Source organism: Acinonyx jubatus, chromosome B2 (genome assembly GCF_027475565.1).
Source record: "Acinonyx jubatus isolate Ajub_Pintada_27869175 chromosome B2, VMU_Ajub_asm_v1.0, whole genome shotgun sequence".
NCBI classification, from domain to species: Eukaryota; Metazoa; Chordata; class Mammalia; order Carnivora; family Felidae; genus Acinonyx; species Acinonyx jubatus.
This window is the reverse complement of record NC_069385.1, coordinates 132,371,396-132,398,236: the sequence shown is the minus strand read 5'-3', so window position 1 is coordinate 132,398,236 and position 26,841 is coordinate 132,371,396. Positions and strand designations below refer to the sequence as shown.

General features: G+C 46.1%; 1 protein-coding gene across 4 annotated transcripts in view; it reads left to right on the top strand.

Annotated features, from left to right (window-relative positions):
* NEDD9 (neural precursor cell expressed, developmentally down-regulated 9) overlaps positions 1 to 26,841 on the top strand; it is a 183,530-nt gene that overhangs the window by 118,168 nt on the left and 38,521 nt on the right. Inside the window, exon 1 of one of the 4 annotated variants that reach the window (XM_053223161.1) lies at positions 12,727 to 12,825. The exons of 2 other annotated variants lie outside the window; for them this stretch is intronic. Coding sequence is in view for 1 of the 2 variants with exons in the window: in XM_015068934.3 (XP_014924420.2) it covers positions 16,971 to 16,982 (12 nt within the window). In the remaining variant the exon portion in view is untranslated. Of the gene's footprint in view, positions 1 to 12,726; positions 12,826 to 16,787; positions 16,983 to 26,841 lie in introns of those variants that run through there. One more of the 4 variants, XM_015068934.3, reaches the window with a different exon arrangement.

The following is a 26,841-nucleotide window of genomic DNA, read 5'->3' as shown; positions in this document are numbered from 1 at the left end:
GCCATGGCTCCAGCCCTCATGTGCCTATAACCTTGCAAGAAAGCTTGACTTTGAACAAGAAATATGTGTGATGAACGTGAGAAGCGTGGTGTGCAATGGTGGCGTATAACCAGGAAGCTCCAACACAATGTGCAGAGCGGTACTTTAGATGGATCCGGAACTCTGAGCAAGAGTCAGGAGATGGAATGCTTCAAGCCTTGCAATGAGAGACAGCGTGTGGCACCGGAGGAACTGAAAACGGCCAATGTCCGCAGCCCTGCCTTCAAGGAGAGGCACAGGGAGGGAACCAAAGAGGCAGGCAGGGGCCCGACCATGTTGTGTCTTCTGAGCCCTTGACACTCTAAGAGTGGTCTATGGACCAACAGCTCCATCATCCCCCGGGAGCTTGCGGGGGATGCAGATTCCTGGGCCTCCCCCAGACTGTGGAATCAGAGCTGCATTTTTTTTTTAATTTTTTTTTTCAACGTTTATTTATTTTTTGGGACAGAGAGAGACAGAGCATGAACGGGGGAGGGGCAGAGAGAGAGGGAGACACAGAATCGGAAACAGGCTCCAGGCTCTGAGCCATCAGCCCAGAGCCCGACGCGGGGCTCGAACCCACGGACCGCGAGATCGTGACCTGGCTGAAGTCGGACGCTTAACCGACTGCGCCACCCAGGCGCCCCCAGAGCTGCATTTTAACAAGAGCTGTGGGGGGCGCCTGGGTGGTTCAGTCGGTTGGGTGTCCGACTTCGGCTCAGGTCACGATGTCGCAGTCCGTGAGTTCGAGCCCCGCGTCGGGCTCTGTGCTGACAGCGCAGAGCCTGGAGCCTGTTTCGGATTCTGTGTCTCCCTCTCTCTCTGACCCTCCCCCGTTCATGCTCTGTCTCTCTCTGTCTCAAAAATAAATAAGCATTAAAACAAGAGCTGCAGGACACAGGCGTGCTTGAGAGACTTTGAGAAGCACTATTACAGGCCAGCTTAGAGATTTAGGTTCTGTTTTGTTTTTGTGTTGTTACTTTTCCTTGAGAAAATTGGGATGTGACCCTTTTAAGCATAAAAGCATAGTGGGATTTGCCATTTCAAAAAGTGTCAGTGGCCCCAGTGAAGAGAACGCATAGAAAGCCTAAATGGATGCACAGAGGCTCAGGGAAGCTGACAGGAAGTGACAACGGTGCCTGGGATGTATGGCTGGGTACAGACAGTGCAAAGGGATGTGAATAGTTTGAAAGATACGTGCGAGGGAATTGTACTACTCAGGGCTCTCCAGAGAAACAGAACCAATAGGATGTGTGTATGCACGGAAAGAGACTTATTTGAAGGACTTGGTTTACGTGTTTGTGGAGGGTGGCTAGGCCACAATCTGATGGGAGACACTTAGGAAAATGAGTTGTAGTTCAAGTTCAAAGACAAGCTGCTGAGAACCAGGAAAAGCCAGTGCAGTCAAAGGCAGTCTTAGAAATCCTTCTTGCTCAGGGAACGGAGGCCTTCTGTTCAACTCAGGCCTTCAAATGATTACATGAACCCCACCCACAACCGTAAACACTCTCACAGAAACACCTAGAATAATGTTTGACCAAATATCTGGACAAGGTGGCCCGGCCAAGTTCAAATACAAAATTACCCATCGCAGAGATAAGAACTGGGGAGTCACTGGAGTGTGGTTAGGTGACTACGGAAGCATGGTGAGTGGGTGGCATTTGTCCGAGGAGAGAAAACAAAGGGAGAAAGGCAGGGCCCTGAGGAGCATCACTATTTAATGGCCAGGTGTAGGTGACAGCAGATAGCTGGCAGGAGAGACCGCCATGTCACTTGACCAAGTCCTCAGAGACCAACCCATTGCAGAGCCACGTGCAGGTAGCTGGGCCACCCAAGGGGCAGGCTGGGACCTCTGTGTCCCATCAAGTAAGTTAGCAGAGTTGGAGCAAATCCAAGTAACTCTGGCACTCAGGAGGCTTAGTGCCAACCGGAGAGCTGGTCTTGGGGCCCAGAAGAAGCTGCTTTCGGATGAGAGCGGCCTCAGGGATGGCCAGAAGCTCTGATGGCTTTTCTGCAGAGGCCACAGAGCCTGAGGACCTGGGCAGCCTAAGAGAACAGCTGATGCCCTTTCCTGTGCAGGCTGGGAAAATGTTTGCATACCTGTCCCTGTTTCCTGGCTGTTTTCCATAGCATAGCAATTTTCTCATCAGGGAACTTTTTTAGGACCAGTTGGAAGATCCGTAGACCCACAGCGTTCAAAGGAAATAACAAAGTATTAAGAGCATGAGAGTTGAAGCCAGCAAGCTTTGATGAACCCCTTGCTGGGTGGTGCTGGGCAAAGCATTCACCTCTCTGAACATCAGGATCCTTCCTCATCGATAGCCTAGGATTCTGAACTCCTGCCTGATCATTGCAGAGATTAGATAATGTTCTTAGCTCCATCTGGCACATGATCAGACCCTACGTTGTAAATACAAAGAGAATAATCTCCCTGTCTCTGCAAGACCTATTTCTCTCCTCTCTCCAAAGCTTTCACTCCCCAACTCTCTTCGACTCACCAACACCCCCTCCCAACTTCTGCTTTCCCTTTCTGTATTTAATTACCATTTTTTGGTTGTTATCACTCCACATTCCCTTGCAAGGATTAAATATGTATGTGTTCACGCAACCGAAGCAATCCTTTTAAATGCATACAGAGACTTTAATGAGCAATCTCGTGTTTGTGCCAGCTTTCCGAATTGTGCTGGGAAAAAAAAAATGCATGAAGTCAGTTATCACTTGCTCTTGCCAGACGGAAATTAGATGGCTGGTCGTGGTCGCCAGGATTTGGACGAGAGAGAAATGGGGAGTGACTGCTGGTGGGGAGAGGGTTTCTCTTCGAGGTGATAAAAAATGTTCTGGAATCAGTGACCATGGTGCTGCAACTCCGTGAATATACCCCAGATCACTGAAGGGTACACTTCAAAATGGCGAATTGTATGTATGTGAATTGTGTGTCAGTAAAAACCTGTGACTATTGGCTAAGTGACAGAGGGGATTGCCTACCTCCAAAGTCAACTGTCATGCAGACGTGAGGCACCTGCCACCAAGCAAGGCACGGCTAGGGATTCCCAAGTGATACCCAGTAATGCCAGGATGCGTCACACCCGCCTGTGAACATAGCACGGATCCTGGAAAAGGGCTCATCCGTAGAGGCTGGAGTACATTTCAAGGAGAAGGTGAGGCTTGACCTTAGTGTCAGGGAGCAATCGATAGGCTTGAAGAGGTGGAGTAAGACACACTCCAGAGAAGCCTCCAGGAGTCAGAGGTTGCGCTGTTCTCTTTGCTTCGTTGTTGTCTTTTTCATTTCATTTCTTATTATAGTGTTTTCAAGGAGAGATGGGAAGACTGACTCCAGGGCAGAGGACAGGGGAGAACGGGTCTTGGCCAGACAAGGAAGTGCCACATTCGATCGTTTCTTGCTAGTCGAGCTCTGTCTGGACGAGGGAGGATGCAGGACAGAGCTCAAGGCCCTTGAGCTGTGCTGGACATTCACCCGTCATTCATTCCAACTCATTGGAACCCGTGTGGCCCACATCATATAACGACGTAAGGATCGCCTGTTGGAAAGGAAACGTTTTGACTGGCCTGGCCTTTGCAAGTCTTCATTTACGAGAGGTGACTAAACTCTGAGAGAAGTGAGGTTTCTTTGTTTTAAAGAAATACAAAGCTGCAGGGCACAGGGGGAATTCCTAGGCAGGCATCTTATTTATGTGGGTGTGAAGTGTAAAAACCTTCATTTTTTGCAAGCCGAGAGAAGCCAGGGTAAAGCAGGAACAAAATGAATATACCCAGGCTTTAAATACCACCTTGAAGACCCAGGGCAGCCTTCGCTGGCATGTCTGGGAGGCTTCAGAGAAAAGGCTGACACACGAAGTCTTGGTTTTTCAGCAAAATGTCACAGGAGAGTCACCAAACTGCCATGCCGTACGAGCTGGTCGAGCCCAGAGCCCAGAAGGCCACATAGAGGTGGTTCATTTCCGGAACCTGGGGCAGATCTATCTTTGCCTCTTCAGTGGGGGAACATGTCAGAGAGGGCGGACGAAACAGAGAAAGCTGGCATCTCCTGAAACCTCACGCCACTGCCCTGCTGGCAGGTGTGGGACCCTGGGTCAACGACACCAATGGTGTTTATGTCCATATTCTTAAATTCCATTTGGCTGGGATATCTGGTAAGCTCCTTCTTTGGGGTGATAGAAGTCTGAGTCTATGACATTCTGTATCCTTCGGTATTAACATTATTATTTTGTTAGTGGTGTAGTAAGAGTATGACTGCCATTTATATTACCCCCCCCTCCCGCCAAGTACTTGTTTACCCTGAAAAGAAGTGGTTTAGCATAAAGTCAAAGTTATTAAACATCCATTTTCCAGACCTCTCTGTTAAATTTATATATATATATATATATATATATACACACACGCGTGCGCGCACGCACACACACACACACACACAAATAAAGCTAAACCATGTGAAATGCTCCTAAGTCAGTATTATTATTTACTAGACTTCTTATTCCATCTTATGGTATTTTATAATAAAATATCAGCAAGCTCATAAAGAGGGCTTTTTTTTTAAGATCCATAATCTTTCTAACCATAACAAAAGAGCGGTAAATGTATTGTACAAGAGCACGATGGAAAAATGTGCTAAAGTATTTCCATAAATCAAATGTAGCACTTTGGCATTGACTCTAAAGCATTAAATTTAGTAAATTAGAACCAGATGATTTTAAAATAGAAACTTACATAACTTTACGGTGTGATTTTTTTTTTCTACACAAGTTTATCTTCATGAAGTTCCCTTGGCCGCTACCGTAATAGGTATTTAAGAAGGAAGGGCAGCGTCTGGGTATTATTCATCTTTGTAATTCCCATGATGCCTAGCATTCTGTTGAGCAATTAGTAAGCACTGGTGGACGGATGAGTGAAATCTCAGCAGTGATTAGCAAGTACAAGTTAATTGGAAAGGCAATATAAAATAAATATTTATACGGGTCCGTAGGTAGACAAAACACTGATACCCCACACCTCACAGTAAAAATATGTCTTGCTTCTCCTTTCATAGTGAAATGTGTGCATCTCAATCAATGAATTTAAAATCAAAAGGTGGATCTGCTTCTCATTTGGGCCACCACGCCCCCAGCTACCATCACCCTGGGAAGTTCCTCATCTATAAGTCTCTGTTCTATTTCTGCCATCATAGGAGCCACAGAAAATGTTCCTTTCTGTCATTTCTTCTCTCACACACAATTTCACAACGTAGCTGGTACCTTAAGAAGGACAAGCTGGGAATTCAGTGCAACACAGAGACCAAGATGTTCCTAAATGTGGTGCCACATTTAGGGGATACACATGAATAAGGTATAGTTGTTGCCCTTTAGGAGGATACTTTCTGGCAAAAGGGTTCATCAGGACACTGTCATTGAAAATGAAAGAAGCTCAATTCCAACTAGGTTAGGGAGAAAATGTGTTTATTGCCTTATGAATTGGGTTGTCTAAGAATGGACATCAGGTATGGCTTGATCCAGAGGCAGAGACAACAGCATCAGGGTTCTCTCTATTCCACTACTCCAAATATCTTTGCTTCTTTTTTCATGTGGACTCACTCTCTTACTATAGACACTCTGCACAATGAGGAAAAGAAGTTCACTACCAAACCTAGGTTTACAGACTATGATCCAAAGAAAGAGAGGTCCCTTATCTCCCAAGCTTCATTTACAAAATCTCAAAGAAGATCTCAGATTGACTCTGTGAGTCACATGCCAATTTCTTGGGCTTGTCATTGTGGAAAGGAGGATATCTTCTATGACAGACCAGGTCTGGGTGGTTGTTGGGGAATCTTCATTAGCAGACAAATGGAAAGGAGGGTATTTATGCCATAAATATTGAGGATGTAAAACTGACAGGGCTGATTGGATGTGGGAAGACGGTGGGGAAAAAAATCAAAAGATCAGTCTGAACTTTCAATTCTAGGCACCTTAGACAAAAGCAGCATCATAAATACAGGCAGATTAGTTAGAAACGGACATTGTTTCAATAGCAAGTTCATATGAATATTAGCCAGAGTTCTCCACAGAAACAGAACCAATAAACCAATAGGGTGTGTGTGTGTGTGTGTGTGCGCGCGCATGTGTGTGCAGACAGAGAAAGAGAGAGAGAGATGGATTTTAGGGAACAGGCACATGATTGTGGAGGCTGACAGGTCCAAAATCTACAGGGCAAGCCGGCAGGCTATAGACCCAGTGAAGAGTTAAAGAGTTGATGCTGTAGCTCAGGTTCAAAGGCAGGCTGGAGCAGAATTCCCTCCTCCCAGGGGGACTTTGTCTCTTAGGGACTTCACCTGATTAGATGAGGCCCACCCACAGGATGGAGAGTAATCTGCTTTACTCAAAGTCTACTGACTTAAATGTCATTCTCGTCTACAACATAGCTTCGCAGCAATGTCTACACTACTATCTGACCAAACATCAAGGCTCTGTGGCCCACCCAAGTTGACATATAAAAGTAACCACCGCAATCTGTGACTCGGAGGAGTGAGTGAGGTACCTCTGGACTATTTGGGTGCGGTAAGAGGTGAGAGTCTGGGACTCAGAACACAGGTCAGGAGACGTGATTGTCATCTACGTAGGAACGAGAGATAGAAAATGGGAAAATGCAGGGTGAAGACACAACCTGGGGGGAGAGCCTACCTGGAAAGGGGCCTGAAGTATTGGTGAGGGAAGGAGAAGAGGAAGAAGAGCCAGCTGCCGTGGAGGCCAGGAGAGGAGGCCGCTTCAAGAGAGGTGGGGCGGGAAATGTCAGGAGCTAGGGGAGGCCAAGGGCCCAGGAGGGCCCCCCGCACGGGCCCTCCAAATGTGACCTGCAGACCCCCAGCCGCCAGGCCGCACACTGCACAGGTCCACAGCGAGGGTGAGGCGGTCAGCGAGTACTTCACAGCCCTGACAGCTTTTAGATGGGGGTCATTTGTATCATTAGATTTAATTATAAAGACAACGGACAAGGCTTGTACATCGTATGTCTCTTGTACTCCATTTTTCTGATGACACGTTAAGTATTTTACAGTCCAACTGACCCGTGATGGACTGGGACATGGGAGGCACGGGTGGTTCTCTGTGGACGGCCTGAGAGGCGCCGGCTTGAAGGGTGGTCCGTGGGATGGATGGCAGAGGCTGAGGAGAGGAGGTCCGGCGGGAGGCCAGGCCTCAGACTGCTCACTCTGGCCCTCTGGTCGTGGCAGGTGGAAGAGAGAGAGCGCCCGGCTTGATGTTGGGGGAGGGAGAGGTGCCAAAGGGAAGATTTGGAGGAACTGGATTGTATCCACACTTGCCTATCCACTGTTATCAGGTATAAAGGTCTACAGTTCTTTTGTAACTCATTTGGTGGCAATACCCGACCTGGATTGGCCCGAGGCAGTGCATATTCTTCATTTACCCCAGTTGGCATGAATATATGTATGTCTTCCTGCTGGAACATGAACGAGTTTGCAGACTGGATGCTGGCCCAGGTCTCACCGGGAGTTGTGTAGTATGGGGGATAAGTAAGTCTGGTTCTAAAACCTGAAATATTCAGAATTCCACAAACTCGTCTGACCTCCAGGCTTTTGAACAAGGAACTGTGGATCTGTCTTTGGGATGAGGAAGACCTGAACGTGTGTGTAGAGAGCAGGATGTGAAAGACTGGGGGTAAAAATGAGAGAAGGGCTTGGAGGAGTCCCAGAGTGGGCTTGGAAGAGAAGAAAATGCCCAGCGCTGTCTGAGTAAGGAGCAAAGATACTTGTCTTCCCAGCAACCAAAACTGCACGGGAGATGGCTTTTGAAGATGCAGAGGGGTTCTGAGACCGCAAAATCTAAAGCGGGGGAAACGGTTCTGCAGAAAGAGCAGAAGAAGCCTTGCTTCGTCCCCCGGCTCTCCACCCTTCGGAAGACCAGCAGCTCCTAAGGCTGGTTAGAGCATGAATCGTGAGAACCGCAGGCACCGGCGTTCGAGAAAACCTGTGCAACACCCGCTCTTCTCCACTCCCTAGTTGGAAGTCACAGCGTGCCAGGACACAAGCAAATTAAGGGAACTTACACTCAACATCTGTAAACCCCAGTGGTGCGAGCGAGTGAGCCTTAAGGTCTTCGACACGTTCATTGATTCGCAGGGCTCCCCCTCGGCTTTTCGTAAGAGGAAGAGAGCCGCTCTGCATTTCTTAGCCCCAGTGGGCAGAAAGGAACGCTCTGTCCACACGCAAGGGTGGACGCCTTCGTCTCCGCCACCACGACCTGGTGCCCCGCCCACGCTGGAGAGGCATTTGTCCTGCAGACAAAATAAAAGATTGCTGAGAGCTGGAGGAGTTTGTTTGCTTTCTAAAATGAATCAAGCTCTTCAAAAGCTTGGCTTGAACAGTGCCGGGTGAGCTGTGTCCCCACACCACATTCCTCTTATCCTGTCTTCCCCCCTCCACCCCCCAAGGCCCTGCATTACTCAGATTCCTTCCTCTCGCTCATCAGCGCCAGCTGGCGGCCGCCTGGGCTGGCCAGACAGGCCCGATGCCCTGGGACGGGGCCCATTGGCCACTCGCTGGCCTCAGCTGGTGAGGGCAGCAAGGGACAGGAGGCCGGCTTCCTTGGAGGGCTGGGTCAGCTGGCCCCTTTTAAGGGGTCAGTGCGGGGTTGGGGGGGGGGGAATGCATCTCCAAACCCTGAAGAAATAGTTTCCCCTGTGCCTCCAGGAAAGTGGGTATCTGGTCTTTATTTATTTATTTATTTATTTTTCAATATATGAAGTTTATTGTCAAATTGGTTCCCATACAACACCCAGTGCTCATCCCAAAAGGTGCCCTCCTCAATACCAGGTATCTGGTCTTTAAAACACCTTCCTTCTCGCCATGCTCCCTGATTTCCCTGATTCTTTCCCCCCCCCCCACCTCGGCTTCCATCTCCACCCCCCACCTCCACCTGGAGCCACACTGGATGCCGGATGTGGAAGGTGAACCTTAATGGCCCGTGTGCCTGGAGGAGTAGACTGGAAACAGCATCCGGCCTCATCCAGGCGCGTGGTCCATAAGCCCCTCTGTTTACCACACCTGGACAGGAGCAGTAAGTGGAGAGGGGAGAGGGGACAGCAAAGTGCCAGCACATCGCGTCACATCTTAGATACAGATGCAAGGAGAGGACAGGAAGACTTCAAACTTAAGAACAAAGAACGAACAGACGCGAGCAAGAAGGAAGCCTGGTGCGTTTGTCCCGTCTTACTGAATACGAACTACAGAGCAATGTTACTGTGTCTGGCGGTGCCTTCAGGAAGAACAGGCCATCCTCCCCCCGGGCAGGGGATTTCTGTCTATTTGGTCGTGGCCGATCACCTTGACCTTTGTAAAGATCCACGGTCTGCAGTTTCTACCAGCAGAAGAGACTTGCGGGACAGTTTCGGACAACAAGTTGTTTATTCGGACGAACCAAAGCCTGCGATAAGGGGATACCTCGCAGCTAGAGAAAACAGGAGAACGCCGTGCCAGGCAGCCTGCACAATCTTAACTAATAAAGTCCTTTTGCTCCGCCAAACATCATTCCTGTGCCCAGCGGGATACATATAAATAGCAGAAATGTAAACTTTTGCCCGCTTGGTTTTCTCATAATTTCGCCCCCGAGTTAACCCCCCAAATCCTTCGAGTAAAGAAAATGCTAAATGCTCAAGTGGGGCCTCATCATTGCTCATCGTATTTTACTACAGTAGAGCAAGTTGACTTGACATGTAATTTAATCTGTTTTGTTTTTCAGTTCTTTGCGGGGGCGGGGGGGCTAGTAATTAAGGATTCCAAAGTTATAATAACACTATTATGTCTATATGTATAAAACGCCAAAAGCGTCACAATTACACAGTTTTTCAAAAGTCTAGTCGCCAGGGGCAATATACAGGGGTCTCTGTAGGTTTTTAGTAGCATGTGAGTGACACAGTATTACATGTATTTTTTGTCATGCTTTATCAAGGACTGATTGGGGTCTAAGACACTCTCCATTTTAGCACTTCCCCTTGGGAAAATTAAAAGCCACCTCAAAGAATCTGTGACGGAGGGCAGAAGGCAGTGGGAAAAGCGGGGGGGGGGGGGGGGGAAGGGAAAGGATGGTATATTTTTAAAAGGACAGTAACAATGACACACTTATAAACTTGGCTGGATAAAAGGGGGCAGTGAGACCTCATAAAGCTGTCACAGTGTGGGAATCTGCCGTGTCATGCAATAAAGAGAAAATCTAGAGGAATAGTTCCTATTCTCTGTTGTTTAGAGCCCCACCCCATCCCAGGTGGCTCGTCACTGAGTGAGAAGAAGAAATAAGTCAGGAAGGCACCAAGTCAGAAGTAGTTTGGGGATCCTGAGGCAACAAGGCTTTTTAAGAAATGCCACCCTCCGTTACAAATATTGTAAAATAATGTTTTGAACAACTCTTGCAGAAATCAGAGTTTATCTCTTAGACACTATTGTTAAAAGGGGGGTAGGAAGAGAAACTTCAAATAATAATAACAATAATATTAATAATTGTTAAAAGGGGAGTGGGGGGGAAGGGTTAGGATGGGATGGCCTTCGTGAGTCTCTTTTACCGACTATTAGTGGAGAGAAAGTGAATGAGATCTCCTTTCCCCAGCCCACGAAGAAGCAAGTGTTAGAAACTGTATCTGGAACATCTCTCTAATAATAGACTTTCATTCATTCCAAGAGCTTGACCAGCTCAACAGATAAAAAAAAAAAGGGCGATTGCCTGGAGTGAGAGATGTTCTTTCTTCTGCCTGCTGAAAAGTGACTTATTTTTTCCACGTTGACGTCAGTAAAGGCTGTGAGCAAGGAAATGATTCAGGGCTTTGAGAAGACGTACGATGAGACTCAGTTACCTGCATGAATGCAGAAGGGGAGACAGCAAAAACAAGACAGGATCCCCTTTTACAAGTCGCTTGAAATCTCACTGTGGAGAAGAAGTGCCTCCTCGCAGGAGAAACAGTAAAGGCAGTACCTAAGCACTAAATGACAAGCGGTACCCATATAGCTATGTACAGAATCATCTGGGGATCTTTTTAAATGGATAGATTCCAAGTCCCCACCCCAGGTCCACTGAATCTATAAGCCTTCATAATTGCTTTTTCAGGGAGGTCAGGTTAGGGAAGTACCAACCTAGGGCACAGGTGAGGGAAGAGAGAGTGGGGTGAGGAAGAGATCAACACTGGAAAGGAAAGGTCTCATGAAGGAGACAGGGTACAAGCCGGGGTAAAGATGGGATCTAGAGAAACACAATGATAAAGGGGGACAGTCCACACAAGTGGGGCTCGAATGCACAGATCGTTCCTCGGTTGGGTTCAGTCCCGCTGTGGTGGAGAAGCTACCTTATTGACTTGACTGACAAATGGAGTTAGAGGATGCTGGGGAGAAGTATGCACAGTGGTTCAGGTCGCAGACTCGGGAGCCCGAGAGCCTGTCTCCATGTACAGGACCTGCACCCATCTGCCTGTAACTTTGTGCAAGTTGTATGACCTCTCTGGGTCTCAAGTTTCGTTACGTGTAAAATTAGGATGCTCCAACCTACCTCGCAGGGTTGCCCTATTAGATAAATACGGAATGAAATCACGTTTGTGATATATAGCATAGGGCCTGGCACCTGTGGGGGGTTTCAACAATCAAGGTTGAATGTGTCAGGGGTCAGCTGGAAAACTCTCCATGGCTCATCTTTGTTTGGGAAGGTTTCTGGAGATTTACAGGATTGAGAACTTGCTGCCTCCAATTATTTTTGGAAATAACTTTGTTTTTTGTAGAATTTTTTTTAACCGATAGCAAACTAGAAATGGTGAAACATGGCCCTAGAATGGGTATTTCTAGATTGTTTCTCTGTGGATATACAAGGACCTCTACTCTAGTCTGAACCCGAGGATAGATATATCTTGCACTTTTCTAGGGCATGAGTCAATAAACGTTTCCTGTGGAAAGCCAAATAATAGTGGGGTTTTTTTTTTGTTTTTTGGGTTTTTTTGGTTTTGAAGCCTTTACCACTTCTATTACAACCACCCAAGTCTGCCATTAGAGCTCAAAAGATACCACGTAAAGGAATGGGTGCCCACGTTCCAATAAAACTTTATTTATAGACACTGAAATTTGAATTTCACATGATTTGCCCATCTCATGAAACATTCTTCTTTTTATTTTTTTTCCAACCATAGAAAAATGTAAAAACTATTCTTAGCTCATTGGTTGTACAAAGACAGGAGGCCTACAAGCTATAGTTTTCAGACCAAAACATGTCCGGGAGCCAGAACTGGCAATAAGCCTGGAATTGGTTCTGGAAAGTTGCATCTTAGCTCCACTTCTTACAAATGCAAACCCCACGACTGCCCTCAAAACTCCATTTTTCTCCATTCCTTTCCTGAGCATCACACAGAACCTCAAGATAACATACATCCTTTGATGTTACTTCTGTCCTCCCATTCATTCATTCATTCATTCGCTCAGCAGGCATGTAAGTACCTGCAAAGTAGAAGCCTGCAGGGGACACAGAGATGAACAAGATACCACCCTGTCCCTGGGGGGTTCGCCTTGAAGCTGGGACAACAGAGATCAACCGGTATTATGGCACAATGTGGAAAAGCCTTATAAGAGGACTGTGTTCCAAGTACAATGGGGGCAGAGCGAAGGGAGGGAGGAGTTAGTTCTGAAAGGAGGACGTGGGCAGAGTGGGGGCGGTTGGCAAGGAAGCACAAAAGGGTTCGTGTGGGGGCTCGGCCTGACAGCTGAAGTGAGAAGAGAGGACATGCCAGGCAGAGGAACCCATCTGTGCAAACTCAGGAGAGTACAAGGGTGTCTTGGAATTGGTGAGTCCCCCCTGTTTGGCTGGAGTGTGGGATGTGGGATAGGGCGGACGGGAGAAGACGAGGCCAGAAAGGAAGGGTGGGCCCAAATCACAGTCCAGGCCAAAAAGTCTGCAGATTTTGTTTGTAAAGGCACTGAAGTATCCCCAGCGGTTTTTAATCATAGTAGCAACATGTCCTGCTCTGTACTCTAGAAAGTAAACAGGTAGCAACGTGGAATATAGATTCCAGCAGGGAGAGATGGCCGGGGAAACTACAAAGGAATGACTGGAATAGATCAGACAAGAGAGACAGAGAATGGACCTGAAACACTGATCGCTGTTACGAGCCAGCCAACCCAGAGGCACCCTGTGTGGGGCACCCAGCCCTCAGAGCAGCAGTTTCGTCTGCTTTAGAGGTGACTGTGCTAGATTCCCGAGGTCACTTCCTGCCCTCACTTGTTCTGACTTTGCCCTTACTTTTAGAGAGCAGCCACATGGGTTCCTCCCAAGTTGTGCATAGGAGAATCTGTTCTCTCTAGCATCCACACGATTTTTTGCTATATCCATGCCCATGGCCATGGCGGCTGGAAAATCATTTGGACAGCATCTGGTGCCCCTTCCCCCTCGCTCCTGCCTGTATCAGTGTCTGGGGAGATAGAGCCTTTGACAGACAAGCAGGCGGGTGGCAAGGCTGACGGGCGGACACAGTATTGGCGAGCACAGGGTAGGACCCGAGCCCCAGCATCCCGGCCCGTTTTAGGAGGCTACCCATGGGGGTATGAGGGCGGTCCCCTAAACCAATCGGCAATGTTTACACAGCATAGGTTAAACAGTGATTTTGGTACCCAAAAATCTCAGGTAATAGGCGGGGATGGGGCTGTTTTTCTATTCAGTGAGAGAACTTGTGTTTCCCCAGAGGGCTTTGAAGGAAACATATTAAATAACTAAGTACTAATAAAGCAGCTAAATACTAATAAAGTCATGACAACTATCTGCATTATGTAAGCTGTGTTAAGACCAGAGCTCAATATTTTAACTAATAGCCTGCTGCCCTTGAGTGTTTAAACAAAGGGTAAAAACAGAGAAACAGATCACATCATTCTCTGCTCAAATCGCTCCAGTGCCTTGCTGTGGCCGTCAGGAGAAAATCCAAGTGCTACCGCCTACCTGTCGGAGTCTCAGCCACCCGTTTCCCAATCCCCCCAGGAGCCCAACTCCAGCGCCCTGGCTTTTGTGCTGTTCTTGAACACACCCAGCTCATTCCTACTCCAGGCGCTTTCCTCTATCTGGAATGTCCTTTCCCCAGATGTTTGAATGGATCCCTCATGTCCTTCAGATTTCTGCTTCAATATTACCTCCTTAGAGGGGCTTACGTGACCACGCTCTAAACTAAGACACCCCCCCCCCACACACCTGCTAACCCTTCTCTGTTTCCCTCTAGCAATCTTCCCTGCTTAACTTTAATTCGTGGCATTTATCACTCCAAACTGTATTACATAGTCATGTAATCATTGCCTACCACTCCCAGTAAGCCGTAAGCTCCATGAAGGTAGGAGCTTTGTGTGGGCGGCTCCTGGATCTTCCCCACCTGGAACGGTACCCAGCACGTGGTAGGTGCTCAATCGATATTTGTTAAATTACAAAGTGTCCTGCGAAAGAATGACACACGGATGAGGGCACCCGTCTGCCTTTTTCTCAATGCCTACCACACTTAAAATATTGACGAGAGTCTAATAGTAATAACAGCTACAATTAATAATTAAGTGAATATTAATGCTTACATAACATATCATAATAATGTCATATACTATAGTAATAAAATAATATATGATGCATTTAAATATTAAAACAATAATTAATAATGGAACATTAATAAGTGAACATTTATTAAGATCTTACTATGTGCTGGGTAGTGTTAACTTCTATCCACACTATCTCATTTAATACTCATTATAACCTAGCAGGTAGGCATTATTATTTTCTCCATGTCACACTTCAGGGCACCAAAATCAAGAAGTTAAGACATTTGTTGAGACTATCACAGTATACCTGACTGCGGTGTGACTAACGCTGGTCCAAACTCCCCTGAAATGAACTTCAGGTAGATTCCAAGTGTCTACTGAAGAGGAGAGAAGCAGGAAAGCAAGGGGGCCACTTAGTACGATTTAAACTTTCTAGCTAGAGAATGAAATGACAAAAAGCCCTAGCAAATGCTTTGGAAACTGAAAGCATTTGGGGTGAGATAGTGTTGGCCTATTCAGTGGTACTCATCAAACAGAACAGAAAGCAGATTCAGCCCTGCTGCTTAGGAAGCCAAAGGAATGTTATCTAGATCTTCCGGGGGCCACAAGACTCATCTTACAGATGGGAAGGACTTTGACTGATCCAGGCAGACACCAAAAACAATTTCCTGCAAACTAATGACTCTCCCATAAGCCCGTAGGACTGTCAGGAAGATCCTTGTAGTACAATATGCTGCGTACTTAATTTGTGTTCAGAAAGACCTAGCAAAATCACTCGGGCTTATTTTCACTCCAAGGCTAAAGGAGGAAAAGCAAAGTCCAAGTCTGAGGCCTGAATGGGTGTATCAACCTCATTATGACCAGTGGGGCGGGGGGAGGGGGTCACGTCCAAGGAATCGGTGCCTTATTAAACTGTGATCTGGAGCCTTGTATCTGGAAACCACTTTTGCAGGGTAGCTGCTCGCCTGTTCTATTTGTTTGGATCATAAAAGTAAAAGTTTAATTCACTGGGAATTTTGGGGGCAGGGGAATCAAACTGATGCTGATCCAACTAGGTCAGGAAAAAAAAAAAAGGAGAGATGATTTTTCCATCCAGGTCGTGTAGTCTGCTTGGAGTCCATCCCACTCAGGGACAGCTATTGTCTGAAATCACCGAGTCTCAATCCTGAGACCCAGTGCAAAGGAATTTTCCCCTCTCTCCGCTTCATCCTTTAGAAGAGTCGCTAAAGGTGACCCTTTCTGTCTTCTCCTGGGTGATGTCTTTCTCTATAGAAATCATGAGGCTGAACCGAATGTTCTGTGCTTCAGTGGAGAGACTGGTCTTTTAAACCAGGCTCCTCAAACAGTGGGCATTTTTTTTTGTTTCCCCGATAATAAGTGTTGGTGGGTTAATGGGTCATCTTCAGGAGAGAGGTCAGAAGGAAAACATTGCAGTGTTCAAAGCTGGAGCTGGCAACGCCAGCCATCAAAGAACACACTGCTCAGTGGACAGCCATGATGTATAGGGCATGCACCGGCCAGCCTCATCTAAGGGGTCACATCTAACCTTTATCCTCAGCAAAGCCAGAGGAGATCACTGAATGTGGCTGACACTCAACTCTCCGAGGCCCTGGGGAGAAGCCGGCTAGGAAAGCCCTGGTGCCTGTGCTAGCGGAGTCCCTTTTCACAGAGAGAATTGTATTCTGGCTCCTCGCAGACTGACGTTGCAAGTACTTTGAACATTGAAAAGAACAAAAAAAGCAAACAGCCACAAAAAAGGGGAGGGGAGGGAGGAGAGAAAGAGAGAGAGAGAGATATCAGCAGGGGTAGTTAGTAAAAAGGGGCTCGGAGACAGAAAACCTTTTGTTCCCCGAATTCGTTTCATGTAGAGATTGCGAGGTGAATGGCTTTGAAATGAAATGGGTTTATGAAGGAGTTGCTAGGTCACAGTAAGCACGACTGTCAGACTGCTTTGTGAATTCAATTTCTTTAAAACTTAGGTTAATCTTAAAAAAGAATCTCCTTTGCCCGGGGCTTTTTGGGGGGGGGGTGCCGGGGGGGGGGCTGAGGGGATGGGGAGTAACGTTCGAGACGGTTCCCCACTTCGTTTTATTTTCCACCCTTTGGGCTCCTGTAAAAAAGAAATGACCACATTACAAGTTCTTTGTCAGTTCTCCGAAGTTAAGAGGTGGGCGGGGCCCCACATTACCTTCGCTGGCCAGCCAATGGCTGGCGATATGCAAATACGGTCGGGGCTCGGCCGGGCTCCATCAAAACAGTGAGCTCAGAGGCTGTGCGGGAGCTGGCGCGCTGCGACTGGCAAAGCCGCCCGGGGCCCGGACGCTCTCACTTTCATTTAGCACTGCACTCCATGGAGGCGCGGACACGCCAGCGCTTGATGCAGGCTGACTAGGGTAGGAAAACGGCTCAACCCACCGCCGCCGAGATGAAGTATAAGGTAAGAGGGTGCCTCTTCCGTCAGGTTTCCGCGCGCGCGTGTGTGTGTCGCCCACCGTGACAACTCCTCTGCAGGGACCCCTTCTGTGCCCCAGGGAGAGGGGGTCTCAGTCACCGAGGTTGGCATACAAGCAGGCAGGCAGAGACCCAGTCTCTGAGACCCACTCCGGGAGGGCACAGCATACCCGGGCCCATCTCCACTGAAAGACTAAGAATCAGTCTGATCGGAGCCGCCACTGGAGCCACTGGCATTCAGAGGGTGTCTAACTCGGAGCGGAGTTTAAGACTCTGCGGCTCCCCTAGGCCTGGCCTCCACGGGCCGAGGGCCGTAATGAGAGAGGAATCAGAACTGCTGAGTCCCCTCAGACTGGCTCCTAAAGCAGTTTTCAGCCTTTGCTTTAAGCATTTAGTAAGAGAAGCGGTTTGCCTTATGCACTTTTGGTGGGAGAAATTAAAAGCCCGAGGTACTCTTATGCAGCCCATGATGGAGCATGCTGACGTCCTTAAATGAATCCTGGATGTAAGAACGAATGAGCATTTGCCATTTCTTTAAAACACTTCTAGGCATTTGAATGGGCTGAGAGTCTGAATTGTCCAGTCAGCTTATTGTCCCCGAAGCGTACAGAGGCTCAGGATACATTATTTTCTCATGCATTATGCACCATTGTTTTTACGTATTCTTGGCTAAAGGATCATAACTTGCTCGGCATATCCCATTTGTTTAAGGGACCCCCATCGAATCAGGCAAGGAGCTTCCAGAGACACTGTACTTAGAAGCACATTGCAGTGAGTTGGGCGTGACTTCTAGAAGAGACGTGAGACCTAATGATTTGAAACAACGGTGCTATTATTAAAATGAATGTTGGCAAGGTGGCTATGCTTTGGACTGACAATTTGTATTACCTGTCTGACCTTTGGGATTGTGCTAGCTGGGAGTTATTTTGCTTCCTTTCTGAATTATCTAGCTTCTGGCCCATCCTTTTTTAATGTGAGGTTGTAAATACTCGGTTCCAGCTAATAGCCACTGGCTAACCTCAGTGATAAATCTTTTATTCGAAAGCTATAAATCTTGTTCAAAAGCTCTAAATCTAAATGCTGAAAGTCTTTATTATAATGCATGAGTTCTGGTTCTCCTCGGAAAGGTTACAACTGTCTGAAGACACAGGTATTCGTTATCACTGTACTGTTAGCTTTCCATTATCTGCCTCAAGAGGGAAGATCAGAGGCATGAATAATCCTAACGATTCCTAATGCTTTTGACTTTAGGATGCGACCAGAAACAAATCCTTCTACCTGGCAGCAATGTTCCCATTCTTGAAGTGGCTCGCCCTGTATTTCCACAGTCCCTTGTTTAGAATAATGGTTACTTAACCTGTAGTAGTTCTTTGGTCCCTCCTGTCCCTATTACTGAATGCCTTTAGTTTCATAATAACCAGCTTGCAGGGAAAAAATAAAAGAGAAAATAGGCTCATACGTTCATTATTGGAAAGTATAAATGGCTGAAATCAATATTGAGCGCTGCAATCTAGAAAGTGACAGAAGTGACAAAGTCTAAAGTCACTTTTATTCAGTGACCTCATTATGTTTTGACTTTACTCTTATGGAAACAAAGCATGGCAACGGACGAAATAAACTGCGATTGGCATTCACGGAAAAACCCTCACCCTCCTGTTTTGCTGGGTCTTACCAGTTTTGAACACCCTTACCAAGTGATGTAAATATAGGGTCTTCATTAGCTCACCAGAAAAAATACTGACTTCTCTGACCGACCAAATGTCAGATTGACACTTTGTGGTGACTATAAAATAAACCAGTAGCTGAAGCAATCTGCTGTCCCTTTCTTAGAAAGCCTGGGTTCTCTCTAGTTAATAATGCACAGCTCGGGGCGCCTGGGTGGCTCAGTCGGTTAAGCGCCCAACTTCAGCTCGGGTCATGATCTCATGGTTTGTGAGTTCGAGCCCTGCATCCGGCTCTGTGCTGACAGCTCAGAGCCTAGAGCTTGCTTTGTATTCTATGTCTCCCTCTCTGTCTGCCACTTCCCCGCTCCCCCTCTGTCTCTCTCTGTCTCTCAAAAATAAATGAATGTTAGGGGCGCCTGGGTGGCTCAGTCAGTTAAGCATCTGACTGCAGCTCAGGTCACGATCTCACGGTCCGTGAGTTTGAGCCCCGCGTCAGGCTCTGGGCTGATGGCTCGGAGCCTGGAGCCTGCTTCTGATTCTGTGTCTCCCTCTCTCTCTGCCCCTCCCCTGTTCATGCTCTGTCTCTCTCTGTCCCAAAAATAAATAAACGTTAAAAAAAAATTTTTTAAAAATGAATGTTAAAAAAAAATTTGAAAAAATAATGCACAGCTCTATTTCAGGAGACCATTTTGTCATTTTAAATGGAGGAAATGATGCAAAGGTAGAAGAGCGGTAAATAATATTAATTAAGAATTACCATGATAATACAAGATCGTCACATTTCACTCTTCCAAAAACTCTGAGGTGGGTTTTATCATATACTCATTTTTCAAATGTAGAAATTATGGCCCAGAGAGGCTAAGTAATTTATCCAAAGCCACACAGCTAAAAAAATGGTGGAGCTGTTAATTGACCCAAGGGGATCAGGTTCCAGAACTTGTGACTTTAAGCCACTCTTAAAGAATCATCTGTGACCTCCCTAAAATGCTCTGTGTGACTGGTGGTTTTGTCCCCCAGGAAGTTTAAAACAATTTCATCTCAAGTATTCCTGCAGGATTGATTTTTTTTTTTTTTAACATAGAAACTCTACAAAACAAAGTGAATTGCACGTTTGGCAGTTATTTGTTTAATCTGAGCCACTTAGGGCATAAAACCAGATAGTTATTAGATTGTAAAATCCTGGAGTCAGGAATGATCTTTTAAACACTGTGCTGCTCTACACACTATAAACCTAGCACAGTCAGACTTCTGTTCACCGAGAGATTTATAATTCAGCCACTATAAGATTTTTTTAACCAGATTATCTGGTTTGGCTACTTCAGGAATCGTAACCAGAGGACAGGCTAACCTCCACTCATTTGCACTTAGACACATAGCTCCAGGCCAGCCAGTTAATGCATTTATAATAATCTTGAGAACCCGGGAGTGTAAGCTATGCCTTACAAACTTTTTGGTGAGCAACGACTAGCCTAGCTTTATTTCGTTTTATGTTTTGTGGTTGTTGTTCATGGGAAGGCTGCTGTCTCCTATGCACTTAATGCTCTGTTTCTCCTAAAAGGCTTCATTCAGTTTGAGGTTCTGTGATAGTAAATTACAGGCCCTTCACTTATTAAGAGTTTTCCACAAGCTCTTCGGAATATACAAAAAGCATGTCCTGAATTGGAGGGTGGGGGGTCGTTGAAGGAGCTTGTGCCTCAATGGCCGTGGCTTGCTCAGTGAAGGCTCCCCTTCCGAGGGGTCTGGAGGCAGATTGTTGCTGCTGTCTGCCAGGAGGGTGATGGAATGATCCGTGCACAGCTGTGTTTGAGCAGAAGCCTGAGACCCCGCCCACTTTGTGCAGGCCCAGGCCTGGTCAGAGCTCAGCAGGCACTGCCTGTCTGATCTCTAATAGCTGAGCAGCTTTTGTGGCTTTGCCAAATTTCTGAACCCCGTGTGCCTACACGAAAATTCTAAATGATGAATCTAGTCTCCCATTCAACAAATTCTTTGTTTAATTGAAGCATGGTTGACAACAAATTCATTCTTAAACGTTTTGAGTGAAGATAAAAGAATAGGTAGAACCTATGATGCAAATAAGAAACCTACATGATGGGGGGTGGGAGGGAGGAGAGGGTGGGTGATGGGTATTGAGGAGGGCACCTGTTGGGGTGAGCACTGGGTGTTGTATGGAAACCAATTTGACAATAAATTTCATATATAAAAAAAGAAGAAAAAAAAGAAGAAAAAAAAAAAAAAGAAACCTACATGCTGAAATTCGGATCCCTGTGTTCTGGCTGGATGCGGGCAAACAAAGTGTGTCCTATTAAAAGCTTTTGGGGGGACTTTGAAAACACTTTTATTTTCCCAAGCTAGTTTGAGAAGAGATGATCAAGGGACTTCAGTTAAATCAACGTGGTCATTTGTGACTTGTATAATACCAATTCTTGCCTTGCTTTGACATTTTGGTTTTAGGTTATTTGTTCCCTTGGGTATGATTTGCTGTGCTCAATCCAAACCAGAGACTCCTGTCTCCCATGATCCTTTTTTTTTTTTTTTTTTTAAGAGAGAGCATGGGAGAGGGGCAGAGGGAGAAAACCTTAAGCAGGCTTCATACTCAGCATGGAACCTGACATGGAGCTTGATCCCATGACCCTGGGATCAGGACCTGAGCCAAAATCAAGAGTCAGACACCCAATTGACTGAGCCACCCGGGTGCCCTGCCTCATGCTCCTTTTTTTTTTTTTTCTAATATGAAATTTATTGTCCAATTGGTTTCCATACAACACCCAGTGCTCATCCCAACGGGTGCCCTCCTCCATGCCCATCACCCACTTTCCCTCTCTCCCACCCCCGCATCAACCTTCAGCTTATTCTCAGTTTTTAAGAGTCTCTTATGGTTTGCTTCCCTCCCTCTCTAACTTTTTTTTTCCCTTCCCCTCCCCCATGGTCTTCTGTCAAGTTTCTCAGGATCCACATAAGAGTGCAAACATACGGTATCTCCTTTTTAAATCTTAGGTGAGATCTACGAATTAAAAAAACACCAAAAGATGTTAATTGTTTATGGATGCATGTATTTATTGGGCAAACCCATTTTGGGGGCTGAATGGCAATCTGCACAGAGCTGAAGGTCTTTGGAGAACTGGGGGTGTTCCGATGATACCAAATTTAGCACAGTGTGGGACATGCCAAGGATTTGTGTGGCACCCTTCCCTTACTGTAACATACGTCAGCCCTTTTCTCAGAGTTCATCAGTGGCTTCCGGTCTGCTGCCCCTACTCGTCCCACCAGACTTCTGAAAAAACTTCCTCTCCACTTTTTCCCCTTTACAAATTCCCTCCCCCTTTTGTGCCCTCATGACCTCATCTTCTTTCATTTTCTCATTTAAGCAGTCTTTATGCTGCTCTAACACCAGACTTGTGTATGGCTCGCCTCCCCAACCCACGTAGACATGATGATCTTAAGCACACCCTGTACCCCCTACCTCTCTCCTCTCTTTTGACTCTGCCATGGGAAATCTTGGTCTCTTGCTGCTCCCATTCGTTTGTCCCTGTCTCTTTGCGCCTACCTGACTTGGTTAGTCTGTCACTTCCCACAAGCCGGGTCTCCTCATCCATCCACTCTGTAAAACCATCAAAAGCCTACACCTTCGTCTCCTTGACTGTCCTATAATCCTTACAACAGGCTTTATGTTTTCCACCTCTGCCCTGCTCTGTTAGCACGTCCTTACTTATTAACCCCTTTTAATCAAATCGTTATCTAAACGATAGCTGTTAACTCCCATAGATTGCCCGCCGGGGCTGTCTAGTTTTCGGTAAGCCCCACTGAAAATGAGAGACCCACCCTTTATTTGTGGGTAGAGAGAGACTGTTAGACAAGTAAGTCCTTGAATAAAAAGTGTGATCTAGGATCTCTTACAGCCTGGAGGGGGCACAGCCTTGATCTTATATGTTCTTGTGGTAGATACAAGATAGAATGTGGGCTTTGGAGAAAGGCAGTTCTGTTTCTTGTGACTCATTGCTCTATATAGCCTCTGGCAAATTAACCTCTCTGAGCCTCAGCTTTCTTATCTGTAAAACAGGGAGAGTAACTGTCTCATACTATTGTTCTAAGGCCTAAGTAAGATAATACATGGATGTAAAGGACCTACCATGGCTCCTGGCGTGTAGTAAGTAGACAGTGCTAGTCAGCCTCAGCTATCTTTGCACTGATGGATGTTGAAAGGATAGTGTGGACTCAAGACTCGGTGACAGACTATGTCAAAACCCCAGTTACTAGGTAAAGGTGGTTGAGCATTGTTTAGTGCTCCATGGGCCTGGAGATGTTACATGAAATACAGATGCCAGCCACAGGGATTTACCAGCATACTTATGTGCCTGCTTGCACATTAATTAATTAATGACTTGGTATCGTCATTGTTATTCATGAGATTGATATTCCTGAGATCACAGGACCTTGCTCATAGTCAATACTCTAGAAACATTGAACTGAATGTTGAGTGACCTAACAAACTTATACAAAGAGCCATTAAAAAGAGTCTTCATGTAGGGCATCTGAGTGGCTCAGTCGGTTGAGCGTCTGACTTTGGTTCGGGTCATGAGATCACAAGTTCAAGCCCCACGTCAGGCTCACTGCTGTCAGCACAGAGTCTGCTTCAGATGCTCTGTCTCCCTCGCCCTGCCCCTCCCGTGCTTGTGCTGTCTCAAAAATAAACATTAAAAAAAAAAAAGTCTTAATGGAAAGAACCCCGGTTTTGCTGCAAATCCCACTTTTGCTACTTCAGGCCTCTGTTTCCTTGTTTATAAAATGGGAGTAATAATACGCATCTTACTAGATAGCGGTAAGGATATGATATATGGAAATCATTAGTTTTTAGCCCATAGGCACTTGAAAATGGCAGCTATTATAATATGCATTATAAGACATATGTAATATATAGGTATAGAAACATTATATAGATAAATTTTAAGAGGAAGCATTTACTAGAATTGCTTATCCATACCAAAAATATCACAGGACAAGAGAAAGTTATCAGTGCACAAAATCAACAGTAGAATGTGAAGGAGGTGATTGGAGGGACACAGAAGTTCAGGGGAAACTATATCCTTCATCCCACTGCAGCCACTTAGTGATGTAGATGTAAAGTAAGAGGCCTTGGTGATCTGTTTTGGGATCATTTTAGGGTTAGAAAGAAACGTAAACAAATTGGTTTGAAATGCCAACCACTGGGCCCCTGGCATTACCCCGCAGGAACATATAGACTTAATTACCAAGCCTCTTTGCCAAGATAAAGAAGGGCCAGGGGCACCTGGGTGGCGCAGTCGGTTAAGCGTCCGACTTCAGCCAGGTCACGATCTCGCGGTCCGGGAGTTCGAGCCCCGCGTCGGGCTCTGGGCTGATGGCTCAGAGCCTGGAGCCTGTTTCCGATTCTGTGTCTCCCTCTCTCTCTGCCCCTCCCCCGTTCATGCTCTCTCTCTGTCCCAAAAATGAATAAACGTTGAAAAAAAAAAAAAAAAGAAGGGCCATTGGGAAGAAGTACTGTATTTCCCACTTAAAGTGCAGGAGAAAGCTGCTGGTTTCCTAGGTGATGGATGATTGCAAAGAATATGGGCATGGAAGGGGACTCCCCTCCCCTCCCCCCAAAAAACCCTCTGTTCATACTCCATCAATGGCATCCGCTCCGTCGTATTTACTTAGAGCATTCCAGTCATCTCCCCGCGGTCATTCTTACTGGTTAATGAGGACGAGGCACGCCTGGGGAACATTATGGCCTGGCTGCAAGACTATCTTCCTGAAGAATCTTCGTTTTAAGATAAATGGCCTTGGTGGTGAACTTTGTCTACCATCCACTGGGAAGAGTGATTCTTTTAGAAGGTAGTTTTAGTAGACAATGAGATTGAGGTGAACTGAGACATATACTCCGAGGGAAATGGAAGAGGCGTGAGTTGCGATAATGTGTGACAGTGACTTTTCATACCTGAAGTTGGCACTGGGGCAGCTGACCGTGGAGATACTAAAATCGCCAGTAACGTGCATTCCAACACATCCGCCTGGACCCTGTCATGGGCTACTAAATACCAGTTTATTCTTAAAGAAGAGCTCATCTCTTTCCTCCCAACCTCCTCCCTAACCATTAATGGTGCTAAATGGTGTTTAAATAGACAGTTCAGGACCCTCATTCCAAAGACTCAGCCTTGCTTTGGAGATGTCGTATCTCTTCGTAAATCATGGTGTGTGTGTTGCAAAATGAAAATTCCTCCTGATATTTCTAACATGTCAAGGTAATAGTTACGTTACCAGAAATGTTCCTTAATGACATGTTGATGCCTATGCTTACCAGAAATAAGGATTGAGCAACTGTGAATACGTAAAAGCGCAAGCATTGCACAAAAATGTTTGATACGATCTTCTGAATTTGAGTTTAATTCCTTTCTTTATTCGTGTGTGTGTGTGTGTGTGTGTGTGTGTTTGAAGGGGGATTATTTGTGAAGCTAGACAGAAAGTTGCGGCAACCAAAAAGTATATAAGGTTAAGATTTAAACCAGATCTTTCTATTTATTAAAGCAATATGTATTTAGACACAATGATGTGCCCTTAATATTTTTCTGATTTTTTTTTTTTAGTTACGTGGAAACCTTATGCTCTTATATGAATTAGCCTTATTCTCATTGATTTGTGGTAGTCAGTCCGTTATTCTTAACTTAGCACCTCACTCCCACAGGGGATGTGGCTAACTCAGGGCTCATCTAGTCTTCTCTGTTGCCCAGCCATGCACTCTACCAAAAGAATGAGCTGGAATTCAACCCCCCACCTGACCCCCAAATCACCATAACAAGCAAGACCAGCACACTGGGAAGCCAGTGTAGTAGACTTCTAAACACTCCAGCCTTCTCGGAGTTCAGAATCTTTAGTGTCTATCAGGAAACGTCAGTGATGATTTTTTGTTTTTGTTTTTTGGTTACTACTTGTTTGTGTTATGGGTCCAAGCTTGGCAAGAAATGGACTATAGTGGACCATCAGTACTGCATTACCAATGACAACGGCATTGGCACAGCAAAATTTTGAAGTCCTCTCTTCCTTGAGTGCCCCTCTGGGCTAGAACTTACGTGCTCTTCTCCGATTCTCCAGCCTTCTGCACTCACAGCTAAGTGTGTTGAGCGTGACTTTATTTTTTTTAATGTTTTTTATTTATTTTTGAGACAGAGACAGAGCGTGAGCAGGGGAGGGGCAGAGAGAGAGAGGGGACACAGAATCTGAAGCAGGTTCCAAGCTCTGAGCTGTCAGCACAGAGTCCGAAGCGGGGCTCAGACTCACAAACCGCAAGATCATGACCTGAACCGAAGTCGGACGCTCAACCGACTGAGCCACCCAGGCGCCCCGAGCGTGACTTTAAATGGGAGTCAGGGGAAGGAGCAAAAAGAATACAGTTAGCCCAACGGCATTCCTTCTCTTAACCCTACTCGCTGGGAAGCCAGATTTCTAGACAATCTCACAGAGGCCCAGATGGCCTTGGAATATATCTCATTTCCTTATAAAGATCAGCTTGTCAATTACAGAAGATGTCCATTGACTGAATCAAAGCCTCTTATCGGCACCTTTTTTTTCCTCCCAAATCCTAAACTCAACCAAGGCAGACCCATTAGCAAGGTATATACTTGCACGCCTATCTTTTATTTTTAGTTTAAAATATATATAATTTCTGCGGATATGCATCCATGTTTCACACACCCAACCGTGGGACATACGGTCTGACAATGGGAAAGATATTTGAAACTGGGACTGTCTTAGAAAGTTCAGGAACACATGGTCACTCGAGACAGTCAACATGGGCTGTTCCAGAGATCAATCAACTGTTGAAGGCATTATCCCTTTTCCCTTATGTCAGCCCTTTGACAGGAAATTATCTAAGAGGTGCTTTTTTTTTAGAGTGAATTCAGACACATTTTTTTCACAGAGAGTCATCAATAATATTTACTTATAAATAACTGGTTGGTTCTTTTCTCTTTCCTTGCAGAAACAGGCATCTCTAGAAATGAAGGAAAACCCTTTTTGAAATATGGACTTGTACTGAGAACAGCTGGGAGCATTAAGCAGTGAGGGGTGTTGTATTTCAATTGTTCTTGCTTTAAACCTGGCAGGGTAGCTCTGTGCCTTACAGCCTGCAGTGTCTGCATCAATCTTCCCACCTCCCTTATTAAGATCTTA